General features: G+C 51.7%; 1 protein-coding gene across 1 annotated transcript; it reads left to right on the forward strand.

Moving 5' to 3' along the window:
- Positions 1–8,085: 8,085 nt before the first annotated feature.
- On the forward strand, positions 8,086–13,054 carry BARHL2 (BarH like homeobox 2). Its single transcript, XM_022553384.3, has 3 exons — positions 8,086–8,879; positions 10,642–10,867; positions 12,649–13,054. The coding sequence occupies exons 1-3, from the start codon at positions 8,273–8,275 to the stop codon at positions 12,959–12,961; spliced, it is 1,146 nt and encodes a 381-aa protein (XP_022409092.1). The 5' UTR covers positions 8,086–8,272; the 3' UTR covers positions 12,962–13,054.
- Positions 13,055–19,233: the final 6,179 nt, after the last annotated feature.

Below are 19,233 nucleotides of genomic sequence, written 5' to 3' on the forward strand. Positions count from 1 at the left end.
CCTGAATCTGCGGGCGCTTCTTTTACACTCCTACCCTCGAATCTCGGAAAGAAATTCCCACTGGAAAGGAGATACTAAAAGCGCCGAGCTAGGAGGCGGGACCTCCAGTTCTCGGCCAAGGGGATCCAGTTAAGTGTATTTTAATTCTTTCACAACGGCCCTCCCAAACCTTAAAAACCTAACCAATTGCAGGCACACACACAAAAGGGGGAAGGGTAGCAAAATCAATCCGCCGAGTTCAAAGAGCCAGGGCGCGGGAGGAGGCTGCAGGATGCTTGGCGCCGGGCCGAGTTCGCAGCGGAGGGTCCCATCGACCGCGCAGAGGCGGCAGACCCCACCCGAAAGATACCTGGCTCTGTGTGTGTGTGTGTGTGTGTGCGCGCGCGCGCGCGCGTGTGTGTGTGTGTTGGGGAGCGTCACACCCTAATCCATTCCACTGCTTGCCTGTCTACTCTCCCCTACCAGCCAAGAGCCTCCCATCCTCAGAGAGAAAAATGTGTGTGGGCACATTACGCACCATTAGGGAGACACTACGCTTTTAATGTGGCCTAATTAGTGCCGCTAACCGAGTAAATATTATTATATTGAATAATGATAATATGATGAAAATATTAATGCTTTTGAACTTTGCACGTGGGAGCCGTTCCTTCGGTACTCCCGGGACAGCCCAAGCACGCTCAGATCCACCAGCAAACGCGGCCCGACGCATCTCCTGGATGACGAGCCCACAGGCCAGCTCAGGACACACATTGGTCTTTGCAGACACATAAACCCACTTTGGGCCACGGCATGTATCACCCACCATGCAAAAGACCTCCTTTCAATGGCGTCCTCTTTTTCTCTGGAGCAGGCCGTGAAAAGCCAACCACGCTGGGGTCCCTCTTTCCTGCACTTCTGTTCTGCACCCCAGGAATGTTGGGGTGTGCGTGCCGGGTGTGTTCCTCCTTAACAAGGGCCGCCAGACAGGTGGAGTTGCGGGAGAGGACCCACTTAATTAGCATTTAAATTCACAGCCCCCCTCTTATTGCCAAATACTTATCCCTTGGGAATTTGGTGCAAATCAGGCATTTAACAATTAGGAAATGTGGAAGGCTCCTCAAAATAGAGATTCGAAATCTTAATTCTCCTAGCCAGTTTGGAGGGTCAAGGGCAGGGGGAAGCGTGAACGGGTTGGGTGGAAGGCTCACAGTGACAGGCAATGGTGTGCCGGCGTCCCAGTTGATCAGCATACCCACTCCTTCTTCCCTCCTCGCACCCTACCCCATTCTTATGGAGCCCCAGGAGACAGAGAGGAAGAGTCTGGCTGTCCAGTGCTCGGTGCCTGAAGACAGGCCAGCTCTTTCCTGGTTGCTGAGCTGGACAAGGGCAAAGGCCTAAGAAGAGTTTTCAAAGTTAGGCGATCAGTCTGTCCGGGAAAGTGGGGATGCGTGGTCCCGGCTGGAGAGCGCCCCCTCTCGGGCCGAATTGCTTCCTCCCCGCTGCTTGAGGGCCCACAGTTCATTTCCCGCACATTTTGGGGCTCTTCTTCCCGGAAGCTACGTCCGCGCTAGCTGCTGCGGACCCAGCTGTTCTCTGAGGCAGCTCCTTCTCCCCTGACAGGTGCGTCCGCACCAGCGATTGCCTCCTAGACACGTGTCCAGTTCAGCAGATCCTGGGACAGAGCGGTTAAGCCGGGGTGAACCCTGGAGTTGGAGGATTTTGCAGACCCCCGAGAGGCTGCCAGAAAGGATGGAGACCGTCCCCCACTCCCCCGTTCCCTAGCAAGGTGTCTGGGAACTTAACCCCGCCCGCACCGGAGGCAGGAGCCAGGGCGGGGAGCTTTCAATTTGTTCCAGTGATGGCTCTAACTTAATAAGGCGATTGATTAGCGCTCAAAGTGCCGTTTTAATTAGCCGCTTGTTAATTAACATCGCAAATGAATTTCCCCTTCCCTGATTGGCATCTTCGCCCAGCGCTCTGAGGCTTTCCTTTCTCCTCTGCCTCGGCCCCTCCATTCCCTCTGAACCTCAGGAGTTGGTAGAAGAATCAACTTCCTTCATGAACCTTAGAGGCTTAGGAGTTCTTTTCATAGTGGGGCGTGTTGGTGTCACACGGGGGCCCTTTCATTTCTCTAAAAGCCAGTCTTCGATGGACCATGATTCAGTTTAGAAGGAGTGAAATAAAATCTCTCCTCACTTTCTCCCCCGGCCCCTCCAACTGCCTCCACTTTTTCGTTTTTTCTATCTCCCTGACTTGGAGGGAGACTTCATTCTCCCTCCAGAATTTGGAACTCTAGAAAGTAGAAAGGAGTCAGGAATAGGGGTGGGCCTCCCCTATTCCATTACAGTCCTGGTAGGAGGGAGCTGGACCATCTCTTGGGATCAAATCTAAGACTGTGTAACCTGCTGCAAAATTCTGCTGCTGAGGTCTGTGAACATGTGCAGTGAGTTACTGTTCACTCCAAGATGCTCCAAGAGTATCTTGTACCTTCCTGAAGCACACAGGAGAGCGCCTTAGAGCCAATATGCGCCCACACACTGTAGCCCAGCACCCCGGTTAGGAGATTAAAGGTTCGACAATTTTTGGACATTTTTGCACAATTATTACTCTTAGCTACCATATAAATCCCTATATATATCATATCCCTCTTTGGGATGCATCCCTTTTCTTTCATGACAGAACACACGCTTTGTTTCCTTTAGGAAGCCTTTCTGTTCCCCCCACCTCCTCCCGGGGTTGGACTCCTCACTCTTTCTTTTGCATCCCCATTGCAGCATATTCATGTTGCCATCATGGCATTGTGACAACTTCCAGCATGTTCAAACTCCTGTTAACTCTCTCATTCTCAAGCACCTGGCACAGAATTCACATTCTGCAATGTTGATGGACTAAGTGAATGAACAAAATGAGTGAGGGAAGGAAGAAGTGAAAAAAATACGGCTACCGTATGTTACCCATAGCTAGAAATAATGGCCACCTTTGCGTTGTTCGTCTGTCAAACTCTTGCTTCACATTTTGTAAAGAGCTTATACATAGAAGGTCTTATTAGGTCATCACAAATACCCTATTCTAGGCAAGGGTAACTCTTCCCTTTATTAGAGAAGGAAGTTGGTGACCAGAAAAGCCAAGTGCCTTGCTCAAGAACATTGGGAAGTGGCAAAATGAGACTAAAACTCCCTCTTCCAGCATCCTTTCATTTACATGTCTACTTGCCTTCCTGCCGATTGCTGGGTACAGCACAGATCTAACCTCCCAAAGAGAGCCAACTTCACTAGGTCTCTTCTGTACTGCTGATCTCTGTGGTGAAGCTTATAGCGCTCACAAATTTTATTATGATGCGAGAACTAGCTCTCAAAACTTTTATTCCCCTAGGAAATTAGCAATTACATAGCCTATCACTTTAACCTGTTGTTCTGTTAAAACAGTTTTCAGTTACCTTATTCTTTTCTCCCACTTTACCTTTGCTCTCTCTGCTCCCAATCTCCACCCTCTTAGTTTCAGTTTAAGGGACTCAGTTTCAGTGTGTTCATGTCTTTTTCTTTAGTATTATTTTCCTAAGCAAACATGCTTCAAATCCTTAAGCAGTTGGAAATACATTGATAGGCTGAAAAAACAAAGAAGGAAAGCAAAGTATGCTTTCAACGTTTCCGTAGCTTTGTAAACAGCGAGAGGTCACACTATCGTCAGGGAGTCAACCTTAGTAGGGAGCTTATTTGTGTATCTGGCATCTTTTACAAAAAGAAACAATAGCAGGCTCTCTCGGTTCGGGGCTCTTGGCGCCGCCCAGTGGAGGGAAGCGCCTTTCCACCCCATTCCTGTCAGTTGGCATTGTCAAGTGGATCCCAAGAAACGTTCAAATTAAATATGATAGGAAGAAGCACCAGTTCCAAGTTCACTGTATTGTATAGGTGTGTTTCTTCAAAGTTCAGTTCTGTTTTTTTTTTTTAACTGGTGCTCCAGCTTAACACAATCTCAAATACCAAATCTTGACTGTAAAAGAGGACCACTGAGAGTGTATTAAGAGCAGAGCTTGTAAAAATATGCGAATGTTTGAATCATTCTCTGCAGCGGGCAGGGGGCGTCTTTAGTGGTGGTCGGGACTGATGTGTCCTTCAGAGCCAGGAAGGAAAAGTTCTTTATTATTCATAGTTGGCAAAAAACTGCTTTCTCTGCAGGAATTCCAAAATCTTCCAAAAATTAAAGAATTCTCTTTCTTCCTCTGTTGTTTATAAGAAAATGAAGACCTGAAAGTGGAAGATCATTTTCAAACCTATGTCAGTTTGTCAGTTTAGGGACTATATTTCTTTGTATGTTAAATTCAATGGGAAACTGAGATTAAGCCAGTTAATTCATTTCCTTTCCTATATGTGGAATTGAAAATGTGACTGATCTGCACCCTGTTCTATTTCTAAACTTTGATTTTTAAACGAAAAGTTAATTATGCTTGCTCTGCTAGAAAGTGCATGACTTCTTGGGTATAAACATCATGTATACTCTCAGGAAAAAAAATGGCAAAAGAGGAATGTGTCTGGGTAAAAAAGAACTGAGGAAAGTTAAAAAACAAAACCCCAGCTGTGAAGAATTTTTTCATTAAGTTTGCCGTCTAGTCTTTGAGTTCCTCTTTTGGATCTTCAGGCCACTACTAGCATTTCCTCTCTGGCAGGGACCCCCAAATAGGACCTTGATAATAAGCAAGGTCGTATTTTCCCCTCACAATTGTGGCTCCCCAAAGCTAATATCCTAACATCCCACCCCAAGAAATCTACGATCTTAACCTTTTCTTAAGAAAAGCTCATCTGAGACATTCACAGGGTGGGGCCTACTGGGCTTCCGTTTGCTTTGCTTTAGAGTTTTCACAAAATGAACAGTCCGCCCGCGGGGGAGGGGGAACTGTACTTCCACCTTCTCTCTCCCTTTCTTTTTAGATTTCATTTTTTCGTAGGGTCATATTTCTGTCTCCCCTGCTAATGTTGTGAATTATTCCAAGCAAAAAATCCTGTCGAACCGCCCAACACAAGCTGTGAGATCAGCCTTTTGAGCTCTTGAGTCATTTTAAGCGTTGGAACAAAACAAAAAACAGGCCTAAATGAATTATTTATCAAGGTCGAGAATAATTGATTTGCGCAGTGCCGTCAGTTCTGGATCTTAAATTTGTTTTCTCCCCCTCCCCACTTCCCACCCAGAACAGGCAGCGAGGGGAATGCGGGTTGGAGCCCCGGGTCTGGGAGGAAACCTCCGTCGGGAAGTTGGTGGGTGATGTCTTAATGAGAAGAATCCGAATTGATATTTGAAGGGAGAAGAATGTGTAGCGTCCGCCTGCAGTTTCAGGCAGCCCCAGCGCCCTTCCTACAGAAACCTACTGTGCCAGGCGTGCCGGGGGCCCGGCCCTGTGGGCGGTACACTGCAGCCTTCGATAAGAGAGATGCCCTCTTAAGTCCCAGGCCCTTGATTCCGAAATCCCGGGGCGCGAGGCCGAAGCCCGGCCTGCAGGCTCCCAGGAGGATCTGCCTGGCCAGGGCGCAGTTCTCGCTCCAAAGGCGGCTGATCCAACTACGCTCCAGGCATCATTCAGGCTCTCCTCGGCTTCCCTGCCTAGGGTGGCTCGACCCCACCCGGCGGGCCCACCACGCGCTCCCGAGGGGCTCCACGCACCCGCTCAGGCCGGCGTCGGCCTCTGCCTGCAGCTGGTTCCGTGTACCCGCCTCGGCTCACCAACCCCGGCTCGTCCGCCAAACTCCCCTCGCCTTCTGAGAAAAGCGAGAGCTGCCTGGATTGTACATCTCCTCGCCTCAGTCTTCCCTCTCCCCCTGTTCTCCTCGGAAACACACCCGTGAGAAAACATGCACGAAGATGATAAGAAACAGCTCAACACGCCCTGGGAACAGTGCGGGATTTTTCTGGGTCAAACACATCGAATTCCCTAGGAAAACGCAGGAAGGATGAGTCTCCCACCTATCCCCTTCCGGACCGAGGGCTCACACAGATGCAGTTCCAACAGAAAGGCAATACTTTGTCCCAGGAGGTCATCTGCCTCCCTGACATCCCCCCCGCCCCCCGCCCAGCCAAGTCCTCAACAGAACAAAACCGTTCCTCGAAAAGAGACTTTCGAAACCCCAGATTTCGGCCCAGCCCTGGGAGACTTAAAAGACCATTTTCCACCATCATTCTGCACCTAGTCACGGAAGCGATGCCAGCCACTCAGATTCATAGGGTTCTTAAAATGGTAATTTGGAGTAAAATGTAACTCAGAGAACTTTGAATCATTCATTAGCACCTTATAATTACTCTGCTAATTAGGTTGACACGGCACTTAATCAGGAGTAATACGCCGTCTTGTCACTGGCACTTCCCATTACTCTGACATTCAACAAGAGACAGGTTGGAGACGTCCTAGAGAAAATAATGCAAGTTGATACCCTCCGACGAGGCGTCACAGTCAAGCCACGTTCCAGGTCCCAAGTGGATCCACAGTGACTGTTTCCTTTCCAAAAGAGCGGCCGGAGAGGGCGAGGGAGGGAGGGAGGGGGAGAGAGAGAGAGGGAGAGAGAGAGAGGAGAAGAGAGAGAGAGGGAGAAGTTGAGAGATTGAGATCTGGCTGGGGGCAAGGAGGGAGTACGCGCTGCTGAACCACCACTCGGGTTCCAGAGCCTCATGCCAGCCTGACACCACAGTGAACCGTAGCTGCCCTCGGCGCTAGAGAACACCTCGGGCCATTATTTCCCCCGCTCGGGAGAACGTGTCTGGCCAGGCATTTCTTCCAGCACGGGCCGATTGGAGACCAGGCTGGGACCCGGGTTTTGAGCAGCAGGCCTCTCGTCCTCCACCCCTTCCGAGATTGCCGGGTGGACGCGGATCCCGCTCCATTTCCCCCTCAGGTACCCGCCGCCCAGCGGGGCCAGAGCCGGGACGCCCAGGCTCCTTGGGGAAAAATCAGAGCTTGGAGTCTGCCCACCCACCCAGAGCTCCGGTTGCTGGAGTTACACACTTTCCTGTGGGTTCCTTCAGGGAGTCCCTTCCTCTGTTCTCAGTGTCCTTGGACTATTCAAGCGCGTGTCTGGGGAGGTGCGTGGCGGCAGCGCTGGCGTCTAAAGGTAAGCCGACCAGATTCCTTTTCCCTTCCTGTCCTCTTTCCCCTCCCTCTTCGGACTTCTTAATGGGCAAAGCATTACTACTTTCTCATTCTTTTCTTTTTTTCCTTTTCTTTCTGTTTTTCTAAAAGCTCCTCTGGTTCCCTTCTATAGTCTCCCTGTGCTCTCTTCCCCTCTCTCCCTTTGCCCTCGCGCGTGATTGTGGACGCCGGGACCACAGTACGACTAGTTGTTTGGCTTTCGGTTGCAGGCAAAGGGACGTGCGGGTTCTGAAAAGAGCAGCGGGGCCCGAGCTGCAACCGCTGACGGGCTCGCGAGCCGAGCACCCATTGGCTCCCGGCACGTCGGCGTCGCTCGCTCGCGCGGGCGCGGCCAATGGGGGCGCGAGGACCTGCGCGCGGCCTCGGCGGCGGGGGCGCGGGCCGGGCGCGGCGCGTGGAGCGGCGGCAGTGGCCGTGACGTCATGGGAGGGGGTCGGCGCCGCCCGCTAGCCGCCGGATTACAAGCGAATGCGCCCGGCAGCGGCTGGAGTTGCTCGGCGCCGCGACTCCGCCACCTCATCCGCCTGTGCCTGCTCCTTCTTTCCTCCTCCTCCTCCTGTTGCCGCGACCACTGCGGCAGTGTCTGCTCCACAACTTTCCAAGAAAGTTCAGAAACTCGGCACCGGGGCGACCGAGTCGCGCGCGGCCACCACCTTGGAGAGCCGCTGGGCAGCTCCGAGGGCGCGCGGCTGCCCGGGCTTCGCGGTCGCTGCACCTGCCACGTCCGCCGCCGCCGCTGCCGCCTGGTGCCAGGCTGTGGGCAGACCCTGGCGGCGGCAGCAGCGGCGGCGGCGTCGGGGTCACCTCCTGCTGCCTGCACCTCCGTCTGGCTCTCCTGCGCAGCCACCGCCGCGCCACGTGCGCGATCGTTCCTGGAGCGCACGCTCGGTGCTTCCTCAACAATTTTTGTAACTTTCCCCCCCTATCTTCCTTTCCCCAAAACTCCTACTTTTTGCATTAGGGTAAAAAAAAAAAGAAGTGTCGCAAGTATCCACGGATTGCCACCTCCCAATTTTCCTTCCCTCCCCGCCCCACTTTTTTTGTTTGTTTGTGTTTTAAGCGGCGACAACATTGTTTCGTGTTATTCTGCTTTACGATCGATAGCTTCCTTTGCTTGGTCGGGGCGGCAGCGGAGCGGCGGAGTGGCGTGGACCTCATGTAGAAATGACAACAATGGAAGGGGCCAGCGGGTCGAGTTTTGGAATAGACACGATTTTGTCCAGTGCCAGTTCGGGCAGCCCCGGCATGATGAATGGAGATTTCCGCCCGCTCGGCGAGGCCAGGACCGCGGATTTTAGGAGTCAGGCCACTCCGTCTCCCTGTTCGGAGATTGATACTGTAGGAACAGCGCCTTCCTCTCCTATCTCGGTCGCCATGGAGCCCCCGGAACCGCATGTGATAGCGGACGGCCCCCAGCATCACCACCACCTCCACCACAGCCAACAGCCGCCGCCGCCAACCGCGGCCCCCACGCAAAGTTTGCAGCCTTCGCCGCAACCGCCGCCGCCGCAGCCACCCGCCCAGCAGCTGGGCTCGGCCGCCTCGGTCCCCAGGACTTCCACCTCTTCTTTTTTAATTAAGGACATCTTGGGCGACAGCAAACCTCTGGCGGCGTGTGCACCGTACAGCACCAGCGTCTCCTCTCCCCACCACACCCCGAAGCAGGAGAGCAACGCAGCACACGAGAGCTTCAGGCCAAAGCTCGAGCAGGAGGACAGCAAAACCAAACTCGACAAGCGGGAAGAGTCCCAGAGCGACATCAAATGCCACGGTGAGTCGCGCCGCCTTGGCTCCCTCAGCCGTCTAGCTTCTCCTCCTCTTGCTTCCCTGTCTCCCCTTCTGTCTCCCGCGAATCTCTGCTGGGATTCGAAGGCGATTCTCAGCTTATAAGGAGATAGCGCCACGGTCAAAAACTGCAAGCGGGAGGGAGGCCTGGGCGTGCGATTTGGAGACTCGTCCCAAGTTCTGATTATTGTTACATTTCTACCTCCCAACCCTCACTGCCATCCAGCTCCTTTCTTTGTTTTACTTAATTTTAATTTATTAGGAAGGGGGCAGAGGTGGAGGGTATCTGACGGGAAATACTTTAGTGTTTCGTAGTGCCTAGGGGTGTGATCACAACGTGGTGCTTATTATTTAATGCAAATCTTTCCATTCTTCCTACACACCGTATTTTCTGAACACTGGAACGGGAATTATCAGATATAGCGAAGGGGAAAATTCCGAAGCGATTAACAGGGAAACTTTTTTAAAAAAATTGTTAGATCGTGATTAATATAGGGAAGGCCACACGGTAAAAAATTATAGAGTTCCAATTAAAAAAAATAATCTTCCTACCCCATGGTGCTAACTGAATATCTGTATTTCAGTAAGAGTTTTGGCCCCTTACAAGTAAATTGGGAGGTAGCATTTATGAAAGTAAAATTTTATGGAATTGGATATCTATTTTTGTAAAATCAAAAGATGGCAATGGAATTGTCCTTCAACTCCCTTTTCCCACCTTCTCCCCAGAGAATTTCATAAGTGTTCTGGTCTTTGCATAGCAAAAGAGTTTTAACATATGAGGAGAGTTCTCTTTTTTCCCTTTACTGATAAGCTTATTATTATTATTAATCTTTGTCCTCTCTGGGAAAGATGTGTGCTGACTGTCTGGAAGGTAGGATATTGCCTCTTCATTTTACTATTGTATCATTAGCATAATAGTGCCCAAAACAGATGTACAGTCTGGTCTGGCGATTTTTTGTGCACCAACCTCCCCAGTGGGTCAATTAGAGAGATTATGGTTCTTCCTGCAGGGAAGATCAAGGAGCGCAGCAAAAACGGGTACAAACAGAGGGATTGACATATCGATTTCCCAGCATTTCAGTAAAAAACCAAAGTTGACAAATAGAATCCGGAAATCTCTGGGCTGTCACCTGGATGGGCTCAGTGATTTTGAGCTGAACGCAGTGTCTGGGAGACATTCTTTCTGAAGCTCTAAGAGACCTGATGCAAGCAGCTGCAGAGAGCTTGATCCAACATTTCCCAAGTGCATCTGAAAAAAAGGAAAACAAATGCCTATAACTTTTAGTAAACAGGAGAAGTAAAATGAAAAAAGTGCTCCCTTCTCAAAAATAAAAAAAAGGTTGAAAGACCTTTTAAAAACTAACACATAAGAAAATATGAAGTCAGGGTGAAAACAGTAATGGAAAGGGACAGGGTCTCCCCCCAGTCAAGGAAACAATTGAGAAAAGGACCCTTTATCATAAAGTTTTTTTTTTTTTCATTTTCATTTCCAAAGACGGGAAGATCCAGCACTCTTTTGGAACCCTCTTAGGAGCTCTGCACAAGGCTCCACACTCCCTAGTCAGCAGTTGGTCCTCTTCCTCCATACTGGCTAAGGTCCAAGTATGTTTATAAGGAAGGTGACAGAGTATAGTTCCCCCACCCCCAGACCAGCAGCTGGCTTGGGAATGTGGAAGTGTGTGCCAGGAGGACACTCCATCCTTCCCCATTCCAGGCTACCTTACGGCCGTGTCTGGGTTTCTATGTAGGAACAAAGGAGGAAGGAGACCGGGAGATTACGAGTAGCCGAGAGAGTCCCCCTGTGAGAGCCAAAAAACCTCGCAAAGCCAGGACGGCTTTCTCCGACCACCAACTCAATCAACTGGAGCGTAGCTTTGAGCGACAGAAGTACCTGAGTGTGCAGGACCGCATGGACCTGGCAGCTGCGCTCAATCTCACTGACACCCAGGTCAAGACCTGGTACCAGAACCGCAGGTAAGGGAGGCTATGTGGGAGAGCAAAGGCGTCTGGCCATCCAGGTCAAGATTACTACACCAATCTTCTTCCCTCCTGGCCTTGGAGACACTAAGGACTCAGAGGGCCCTGAGCTGGCAGTCGGGGGCTTTCTGGCTGGAGGAGGGATTAGCCACACCTCCAAGGTGAAAGGGATCGTTGGGTAGCTGGAGTTTGGAGAATTTTGCACTTCTAAGTGTCCTTAACATGTGCTAGTTTCTCCCTCAAACCTGAGTGGCTGAAATTTACCCCATTTTGCCCCCAAATCAATCAAGCCACACCTTTTCAAACTGAGACATCGGTGTAGGAGACACTCAGGCCCATAAAACCTGTGCATTGCACCATTTTGGGCCTGCCCCAGGATGGTTCCAAATATCTGTAGCCGGTCACACAGTCTGGCTGTATCCATCCTGGAAGAGCTGACCCACTGGCCTCAGCTTAAAAGTCCTTGCTTGTCCTGTGAGGCAGTTGGAAGAGGTAGAGTTGGCAGCCGGTCAGGCATCTAGACTGAGGGTCTGTCCCCTATTCTGGCCACCTCAGAGCCCTCCAGGAACCACGGCTTCCCTTGAAAGGAAATTAGGAAAGGGGCTGACAGTACTTGTAGGCCCCTGAACTGCAGTGTGAACCCAACCTGTGCAGTCTGGGGCCGAGGTTATGCCGAGTTTCCAGGCCTGACGGTTGTCTCCCTTGTCTCGATTTTCTCTCCCCCTCCTTTTCTCTCATTTGTGTTCTAATCGTCCATAAGTGTGGTTGGAAATGCCCATCCAGTTGTCATCTTTACCGTAATTTTCTGTCTCATTACATACGGTTTCAGCCACCCTAATTCTGTCGGAAAACATTAGTGTCATTTGTAGCCAATTTAAAATGGGCGACATGTTTATTAATTTGGCTGGAGCTGCCGGCTATGGAGGGCCCACCAGCCCTGCGTTCCGAAGGAGGCATCTGAGCAAAGGCCTGCTGCCTCTTCTTCTAGTGGGGTGCGGTGGGGGAGGGAGGAGACTGAGAAGAGCTGATCACAGGTTTTAATTGTTACTCTCTCTCAGGGGAGAAAAGATCCTGAAATGCATTTTTCCCCTCCTGGAATGGCCCCGAGGTACTGTCCCCATGGGAGAGTCCTCCCTCAAACGAATTCCGTTTTGAGACCCTTGTCACCTTCCTGGCTCTTAACCGCCCCCCCCCAACACCTGCTGTAAGGTCCTGTCAGGCTGGTGAGAGAGATGTGTCTCCACAGCCCTGGGGACCAAGAGGGCCAGGGGTCCAAGGCCCAGGAGTCTCTGGGTCCCTTTGTTTAAGGTTTCTTCTCACTCAGCCTGGAGGAAAGGGGGAGGGGCAGAGAGCAGACATTCTGGGATTGCTGGGGAGCCACTTGGGGAAGGAAATTAGAGGAGGAGGGAGAAGACTGCCTATAGAAAGAGTGGTCTCCGTTGGCCTCCAGGAAAGTTTCAGGCAGTAGCCAAACAATAAGGGGGGGGGCAACGTCGGAGCAAAAAGTCAGGAAAAGGTAGCAAAGATTGGAGAATTTTATTTATGAATGTCTCAGACATTGATGGCATCGTTTGGGAAACTGACTTGGATTTGGGTGATTCTGGGAGGGAGAGGGTGGGATGGGGGCAAGGAGGTGTGCTTCATTCCTGGTTCTTAGCGCTCTCTAAGTCTTCCTGTGCTCCCCGAGGAAGAGAAGGCAGGTGAGGGGGGAGAACGGGCCTTGGTGCCTGGGCAGTGCCCACAGCTGCAGGGTGCACGCACGCCTGCTTTTATTTCAGGACCAAGTGGAAGCGGCAGACTGCGGTGGGCCTGGAGCTGCTGGCCGAGGCAGGGAATTACTCGGCACTGCAGAGGATGTTTCCGTCGCCTTATTTCTACCACCCAAGCTTGCTGGGCAGCATGGACAGTACTACCGCCGCGGCGGCCGCCGCCGCCATGTACAGCAGCATGTACCGGACTCCTCCTGCACCCCATCCCCAGCTGCAGCGGCCCCTGGTGCCCCGAGTGCTCATCCACGGCCTGGGGCCTGGGGGACAGCCGGCCCTTAATCCCCTGTCCAACCCCATCCCAGGCACCCCGCATCCCCGGTGAAGAGCAGGTCACTGTCCCTCCCTGTCCCCTCCCCGACCCGGACAGCTGCCCTTCCTCTCCCGGCACCAGGCTGTCCGGCCTCCCTTGCAGCCAACCGGGTAGCAAAGAAGTAAGAGAGGAAGACACTCACCAGCGGGTGGAGGGGGGGCCCAAAGAGGAGCCAGCCCTCCACTCTCCATCTCCCCACCCCCAGAGACAGGGCTGGAAAGGTCCCCACGGGAGTGTGACTGGCGAAAACGCCGACTCCACACAAAGTGCGACCAGTAAGTGAAAACATCAACAAAAACAAAACCTCAAGTTCTTTTTAAAAAATGACTTTAGGGACAAGCAGGAGGGAGGGAGGGGGGTGGGGTAAGGAGGGAAGAAAGAAGGGCACGGAGAGGAAACCACACAGGCAGAGAGAATTGTAGATGAACAGCCTCAAATTCCGAGGCAGAGGGCATTGCCGTGGACATTCCGACTGCCCCAGAGAAAAGAGGAGGGTAACTGAGAACTTTGCACTGATTTCTCATGACCTTTTTTCTTTTGGAAAAGTGGCATGCTCCATAATATGAAAAAAAAATGTACATTGGAAAGACTGAGTGATAAGTGATATATCATATTTATTATATGTTGTCAAAAAAGTCACTTATATACATTAGTAAAACATGATTTTTCTTTTCATGTCTTTTTGATTCAGTAAAATAAATGCTTAGACAAAAATATAGAATTTTTTGTGATTGAAAATTACAGAAATAAAGTTTATCTTTTTTTAACAAGTGATGAAATCCAAGGGAGCTGATTTTACTGAAGCAGAATGTACTATGATGAAATGTGTCACTTGGTTTAGGAAAACAAAATCCCTTCCGGAATATTAGGAATTTACAAAATCTGTAAAGATGTTGGGCTGACTTGTATAAAAACAGCTCCATTTTTCACGGTGGCCTCTTCCGAGCCGTTATTCGATATGTGTGAACTTCTTTCTTTTTAAGTGGAAGATTTCAGAGCAGTTCGTGAGGCGCTTGTCGGCTGTTGGTGCTTGCCAAGTAGGCGGCCAACTTTCCCTGCTGTCCCGGCCTGCCTGACAGCCCCAGCCGAACCGGGTCTGTCCACCCCTCCTCCTTCTCCTAGGGCTCCTCCTGGGGCGATGAGGGTCCAGAGCGCTGGGCAGCGGAGACGCCGGCAGGGGCTGGGCTGCGGGCGGGCGGGCAGACACGCGGGCCTCGCAGCTGTTCTGCAGCCCACGGCCGGGCGCCCGCGCGGCAGGACAGCCTGCAAGCAGGAGGCTGCAGGGCGCGCAATTAGGGCGCCCGGGGGGTCTCGAGAGGCCTAGCTAACAAACCCTGGTCGTGCTTTGATCCTGGTCTTCTCATTCCCTAGCGGGCATCCAACCCCTAGCCCCGAGCCAAGTCTCTTGTCCTAGTGAGTTGGCTGTGCTGGGATGTCTGGAGCGGAGTGCAACTCTGGCCGAGACAGGTGTGCCAGGCTTTTTATCCGCGTCCCTGGATCTTTTGGGACTGCAAAATGAGAGGCCCTGCCCAGAGGGTAGTGAAGGCCGGCTCCCTGCTTTGGGAGTGTGTGTGTGTGTGTGTGTGTGTGTGTGTGAGTGTGAGTGTGTGTGTGAGAATGAGTGTATACGTATTCGTAGCACCTAGGCCAGAGCCGGACCTCAGCCGCAGGCCCCCCTCCCCCACTAGCTCCCAAGAGGCTCAGCACTCCCGACTAGTGAGGAAGAACTGGGGGTGTGTGTGTACATTTCCGGGGCTTCTCCCACCTTCCCCAGCCCCAAGGTCACTTCTTGAGTAGTCAGAGAGTTGGATCCCGGTCTGGGTTTCCTTACATCTCTATCTTCACTTCTGCCCTAGTACATAGTCAAAGGAGTAAGACCTGCAGCTAAAACACATCCAGACCCATTTCCCAACTTTCTTTGGTGTTTGAATCTTAGTAGAGTTATAAAAACATTTTTAAAAATGTGGAGTGCTGTGGGAGTGTGTGTTGGGGAGGAGAGGGAAGGAAGAAGGAAAGAAAGGTGAAATCCAGGAGGAAATTGCCTCCCCCCGCCTTGATCAGACCTGGGCTAATCAGGGAGTGGTTTGCAGATTTCTCTCCAGCTCATCAATTTGCTTTAAAAGTGGTCTTGGTCTTGTTTGATTCTAACAAAAGTGTTTGGACTGGCCCTTCTCATTTTCTTCCTGCTGAGCTGGGACAAACTCAAACAGCTGGGCTGGGCTGGAAGCTGGGTGCCACTGTGTCCAGTGGGAATGCCCATTGCCTGGGTACTCAGCAGACTCTCCTTGTTCTGTCTTAGCTGCTGTTGGGTTTTACAATCACGCTTAAATAGTTCACAAATGGTCGGCCTGGGCCTAAAAAGGCACTTTCCAAGGCTTGGGGGTGCTACAGCTTCTCGATGCACTGGCCCCAGGGCTGGTCATCTTCGGGGGGAAAAAGGGGGACCTGGGAATTCACTGGAGCTCACACATTCTAAGTTCCCTACAAAGAATGACCTCAAGTCCAGTTGGGAAATGCACATAAACAAACCTTCAAATACAAACCAGGCCATAGCACCCATCTGCTACCAGCAGCCCGCCAGCAGCCTGCCAGCCACTCTGCTGAGGAGCCTGCCAGCTACCCCTTCACTCTCAAGGCTAAACTTGGACTCCATAGGTGGACAATGAAGGGGGAAGCACTATGTCTACAGAGACCAAGGTTTCCTAATTAACCTCATATTCCACTGCTGCTAGCAATTAGGTTTGATCCACCAGAGTCCTCCCAAATGTGCTTTCGCTTCAAAGTCATGTTTTCTTTCACCCCCTAAACCATCCAGCTGACAGTGTCAATACCCCTTCTACATTTGTGTTGTTTACTTCCTATTGCACAGAAGTTGGCAAAAGGAGTATGTGTGTGTGTGCGTGTGTGCGTGTGTGTGTGTGTGTGTGTGTGTGTGTGTGTGTGGTGGCGGGACTGTTGTCCCAGGAAGAAAGTTGAGTGCTGGATTTCTTCTTTTCATTCTTTTCTTTCTGCAGCAGTACCACCTCAGCAGGTGCCCTTCTATTCAAACATCCCCAAACTATTGCTTACAAGTCAAATGCAAACATAGTCCTTTCCCTCAAAAGGGGTCCTTCAGTCTGTGCCTGCCCAACAAAGTAGCGGTGTTGGCTAAAAGGTGAGGAGTGCAACACCAAGTTTTCCAAAAAACAAGGAACAGGATAATAGACAAAGGTCTTTTCACAAGGGAGATCCAGAGTTAGTTATGGAGGCTCAGAGGTCTGTTGGCCCTGGGAGGTGCACTTCTTTTCTTTTTCCCACCTTCAGCTGGTGTTGGAAGGGCACTCCACGGCTAACTCCATTTGGATCTCTCCTTTGATTAAGCTGGGGACTGGCAAAACAGGGATTTTCGGGGGGCATTCTTTGCTTGCTACAGAAACACAGGAGAACAAACTTGTTTCAGAGAGATTGTTTAGACACTCACAAAGGCCCCTTACATTTGCTCTCCTCAAGATCAGCTTTGCGACTCCAGCAAACCTAGCACAAATCTGTAGTGAGTATGGAGTAAGAAGTTAACTCCCCAACTAGCAGCCAGGTGTTCTAGCCCAAGCCAGCAATTTTCAATGAGTTGCAAAGTTATGATTGCTGCTTGCTTCCATGCCTCCAGCAAATATACCTACCACCTTGTAACAGTTTAGTTTTGCTCCCCCTGCCCTTAAAATGAAAGTCCACATGATGGCAAATTAGACAGCTGATTTCCTCTGTTGCAAATAAAACCGTTTACCCTCAAACCAAGACTTCCGTCCTCCTCCCTCCCTGCCATCTGACTCCTGCCTAGGCAGCCCTTCCCCAGGAGTCTGCCAAATCCCACCTCCCCTCTTTAAACAGGCAGCTTGTGAGTGGTTTGTTTTGTTATATTTTTAACCTTCTAAAAATATTTGGAAAAGCTCTCCCCAGGGCTAGGGAAACTTTAGTCCCTATTAAGCCACGTGGTTACAAAAATATACTGGAAGAGAGCTGCTTAGTTTTCTAAAAAGCCAGGCATGACTTGAAGTCAACATGCTTGGGAAGAGACTGACTTTTCACTACTGGTGGGCATGATCAGGGTCAGAGCTGAGCCTCCTAGGGAACTGATGTTTCCTCCTCAGCATTGAATTCTTGGTGTGGGAAAGCTGGTTTGTCGGGTGTCTTGGCTGTTGGCTAGAAAATTAGGCAGAAGGGCGAGCGGGGGCTTCTCCAGGGTTTACTCCATGAACCCTGGAACAACGCCTCTAGACTTCTTGAGTCTCCCACTAGGTCTTTGTTCAGTCCCCGCTTCTTGGCCAGTTCCAGCCTTCCTCTCTACCCATGGCTCTTTCCCTGAAGTTGGGGCCTGTGTGCCCCTCCCTTCTTCTGGCAGGTTGAACACCCCCAGGGTTTAGTAGGGCTAAGTGTGTGGGATAAGCGTTGTGTGCATTCAGAGAGAGGGAGGTATCACTGGCCTTTCGCATTGGAAAATCAGGTCAGCTGTCTCAGGGAGATGAGATGACCCAGAAGGGACTTTTTTCCTCGCCTTCTTCCGGCTGAATTTTGAAGGCCTCTGTCAGTCTGAGTGTTGCTGAGTGGATGGTCTCAGCCAACTTCGCATTGTCAGTTTCTCTGCTCTCTGCCTCTCCTTTTGTCTCCCCTCGGGCCTCCCTCTCCCGTTTCTCTCTCCTAGCACCACAGACAGCTCCCAGGGCGCGCGGGGGAGCGGAGTCCCGGAGGCTGGAGGGTTCCCTGCAAAGCCTAGGCGACCGCAGGGGGCGCACCGGGGAAGGGTCGGCGGCGCCCGCGGGGGAGGTCCGCGAAGTGATTACAAAGCGCCCTCCCCGGCGGCGCTTCCTGATTAGCTGTAAGTCCAAACAGGGTCACATTCCAAAGAACAAAATCTTCAATCAATAAAGTAATTCAAAAACCAAAAGATCTCGGGGTAAGTAGTGCTCAGTGACAGATCAACTCTAAACCGTCCCTATTTAATAAGTTCTTAGTGGAAGCCGACTGGGAAGGCGAGGGGCCTCCGTTCTGCGGCTTCGAAGCCCTTGCGTCGCGGCCGCAGCGAAATCGCCAGAGGAACCGCTCTCAATGGCATTTTTTACTTTCTCCGCTCGCGCAGCTCCGATCCTGCTCTGCGAACCGCCGCCTCGGCCGATGGAGGCCCAGGAGAAGCGCTCCCGAGACGGCCGCCCTGCAGGTTGGGTTGAGCCGAGGCCCTGATCTCCACTGCTTTTTCCACCTCTCGTCTCCTCTCCGCCGGTTTGGGGCTCTCCCAGCTCCCGCTACGATCTGGTCCAGGACCCGCAGGAGCTCCACTGAAAAAGGAGGATCTTCGCGAGCCCGAGATTGAACTTGACGTACGATAGAAGGGCTTTGTCACTTTGTGGAGCTGATGGATTTCCGCCCCTACCCACCCCTATGTCTGGCCGCCTGGATTCTTTAGTGAACAAGCCCTAGATGTGGGATCCTCCCTCCCACTCCCAGCAGTTCTCACACACGTTGCAGCCCGCGGTTTGCTCCGCGATTCCCACGCCCCACTGCAGCGCGTGGGCTCCGCGCTGGGCCTCCCGCCGTATGCGCCCCAGCCGGGCCTCAGCGCTCCTCCTGCCCCACCCCCAACCCGGATCAGCCCCGCCGCCCCAAGTTCCCGCTCCCCGTTACAGACGGTGTTTCAGGGAGAAATGCGTGCGTCTGGATAGGGGCCGTATAGACCAGGGACAGGAATCCAAATACCTTCACGAACGGTGCTTGGGCAGGGCCTACAGAGCAGGGGCCCCTGTTCTCACATCTCAGTGGGCTCGGGAGGGAATATAAAGCGTTCTCCTATGAAGACGATAAAATAATGGTTGCCCAGGTAGAAGCTCATATCTGTATCGCACTTCATACTCCCCCTTCCTCAACCCCCCGAGGCCTCAAGGCTGCAAATGAATGCTTCCTTCAGGTTTTCCCTCAGTTCTTGGAAGCCAGCTCCTCGTTGTTGATTATCCCCACTTCCTCCACTGCCTCTCTGGCTCTCCTCTTCCTCTTTCCCTTTAGAGTTGGAGGAATGGAAATGCTAAGTGGAATTTAGATGCTGACAGAGACTTCTAGCGGCAGCGTGGATTATCCATATCTGAAAGTAAGGTACCACTGGGGAGACCCTAGTGCCTCCAGGGGCTGGAGAAAAAGGTGTTCCAAGGTGTGCATGGTTATGTGAAATGGGAGAAAAAGTTTTCTATGGAGTAACGTGTATTTATACTACCGCCCAAGGAGAGAGCAATTAGGCAGTGGTGGTGTATTGTTTCCCCACTCCT

The sequence above is a fragment of the Delphinapterus leucas genome, chromosome 1 (assembly GCF_059928025.1).
Source record: "Delphinapterus leucas isolate spDelLeu-1000000601 "Yukka" chromosome 1, BTC_Dleu_Yukka2, whole genome shotgun sequence".
Classification (NCBI taxonomy): domain Eukaryota; kingdom Metazoa; phylum Chordata; class Mammalia; order Artiodactyla; family Monodontidae; genus Delphinapterus; species Delphinapterus leucas.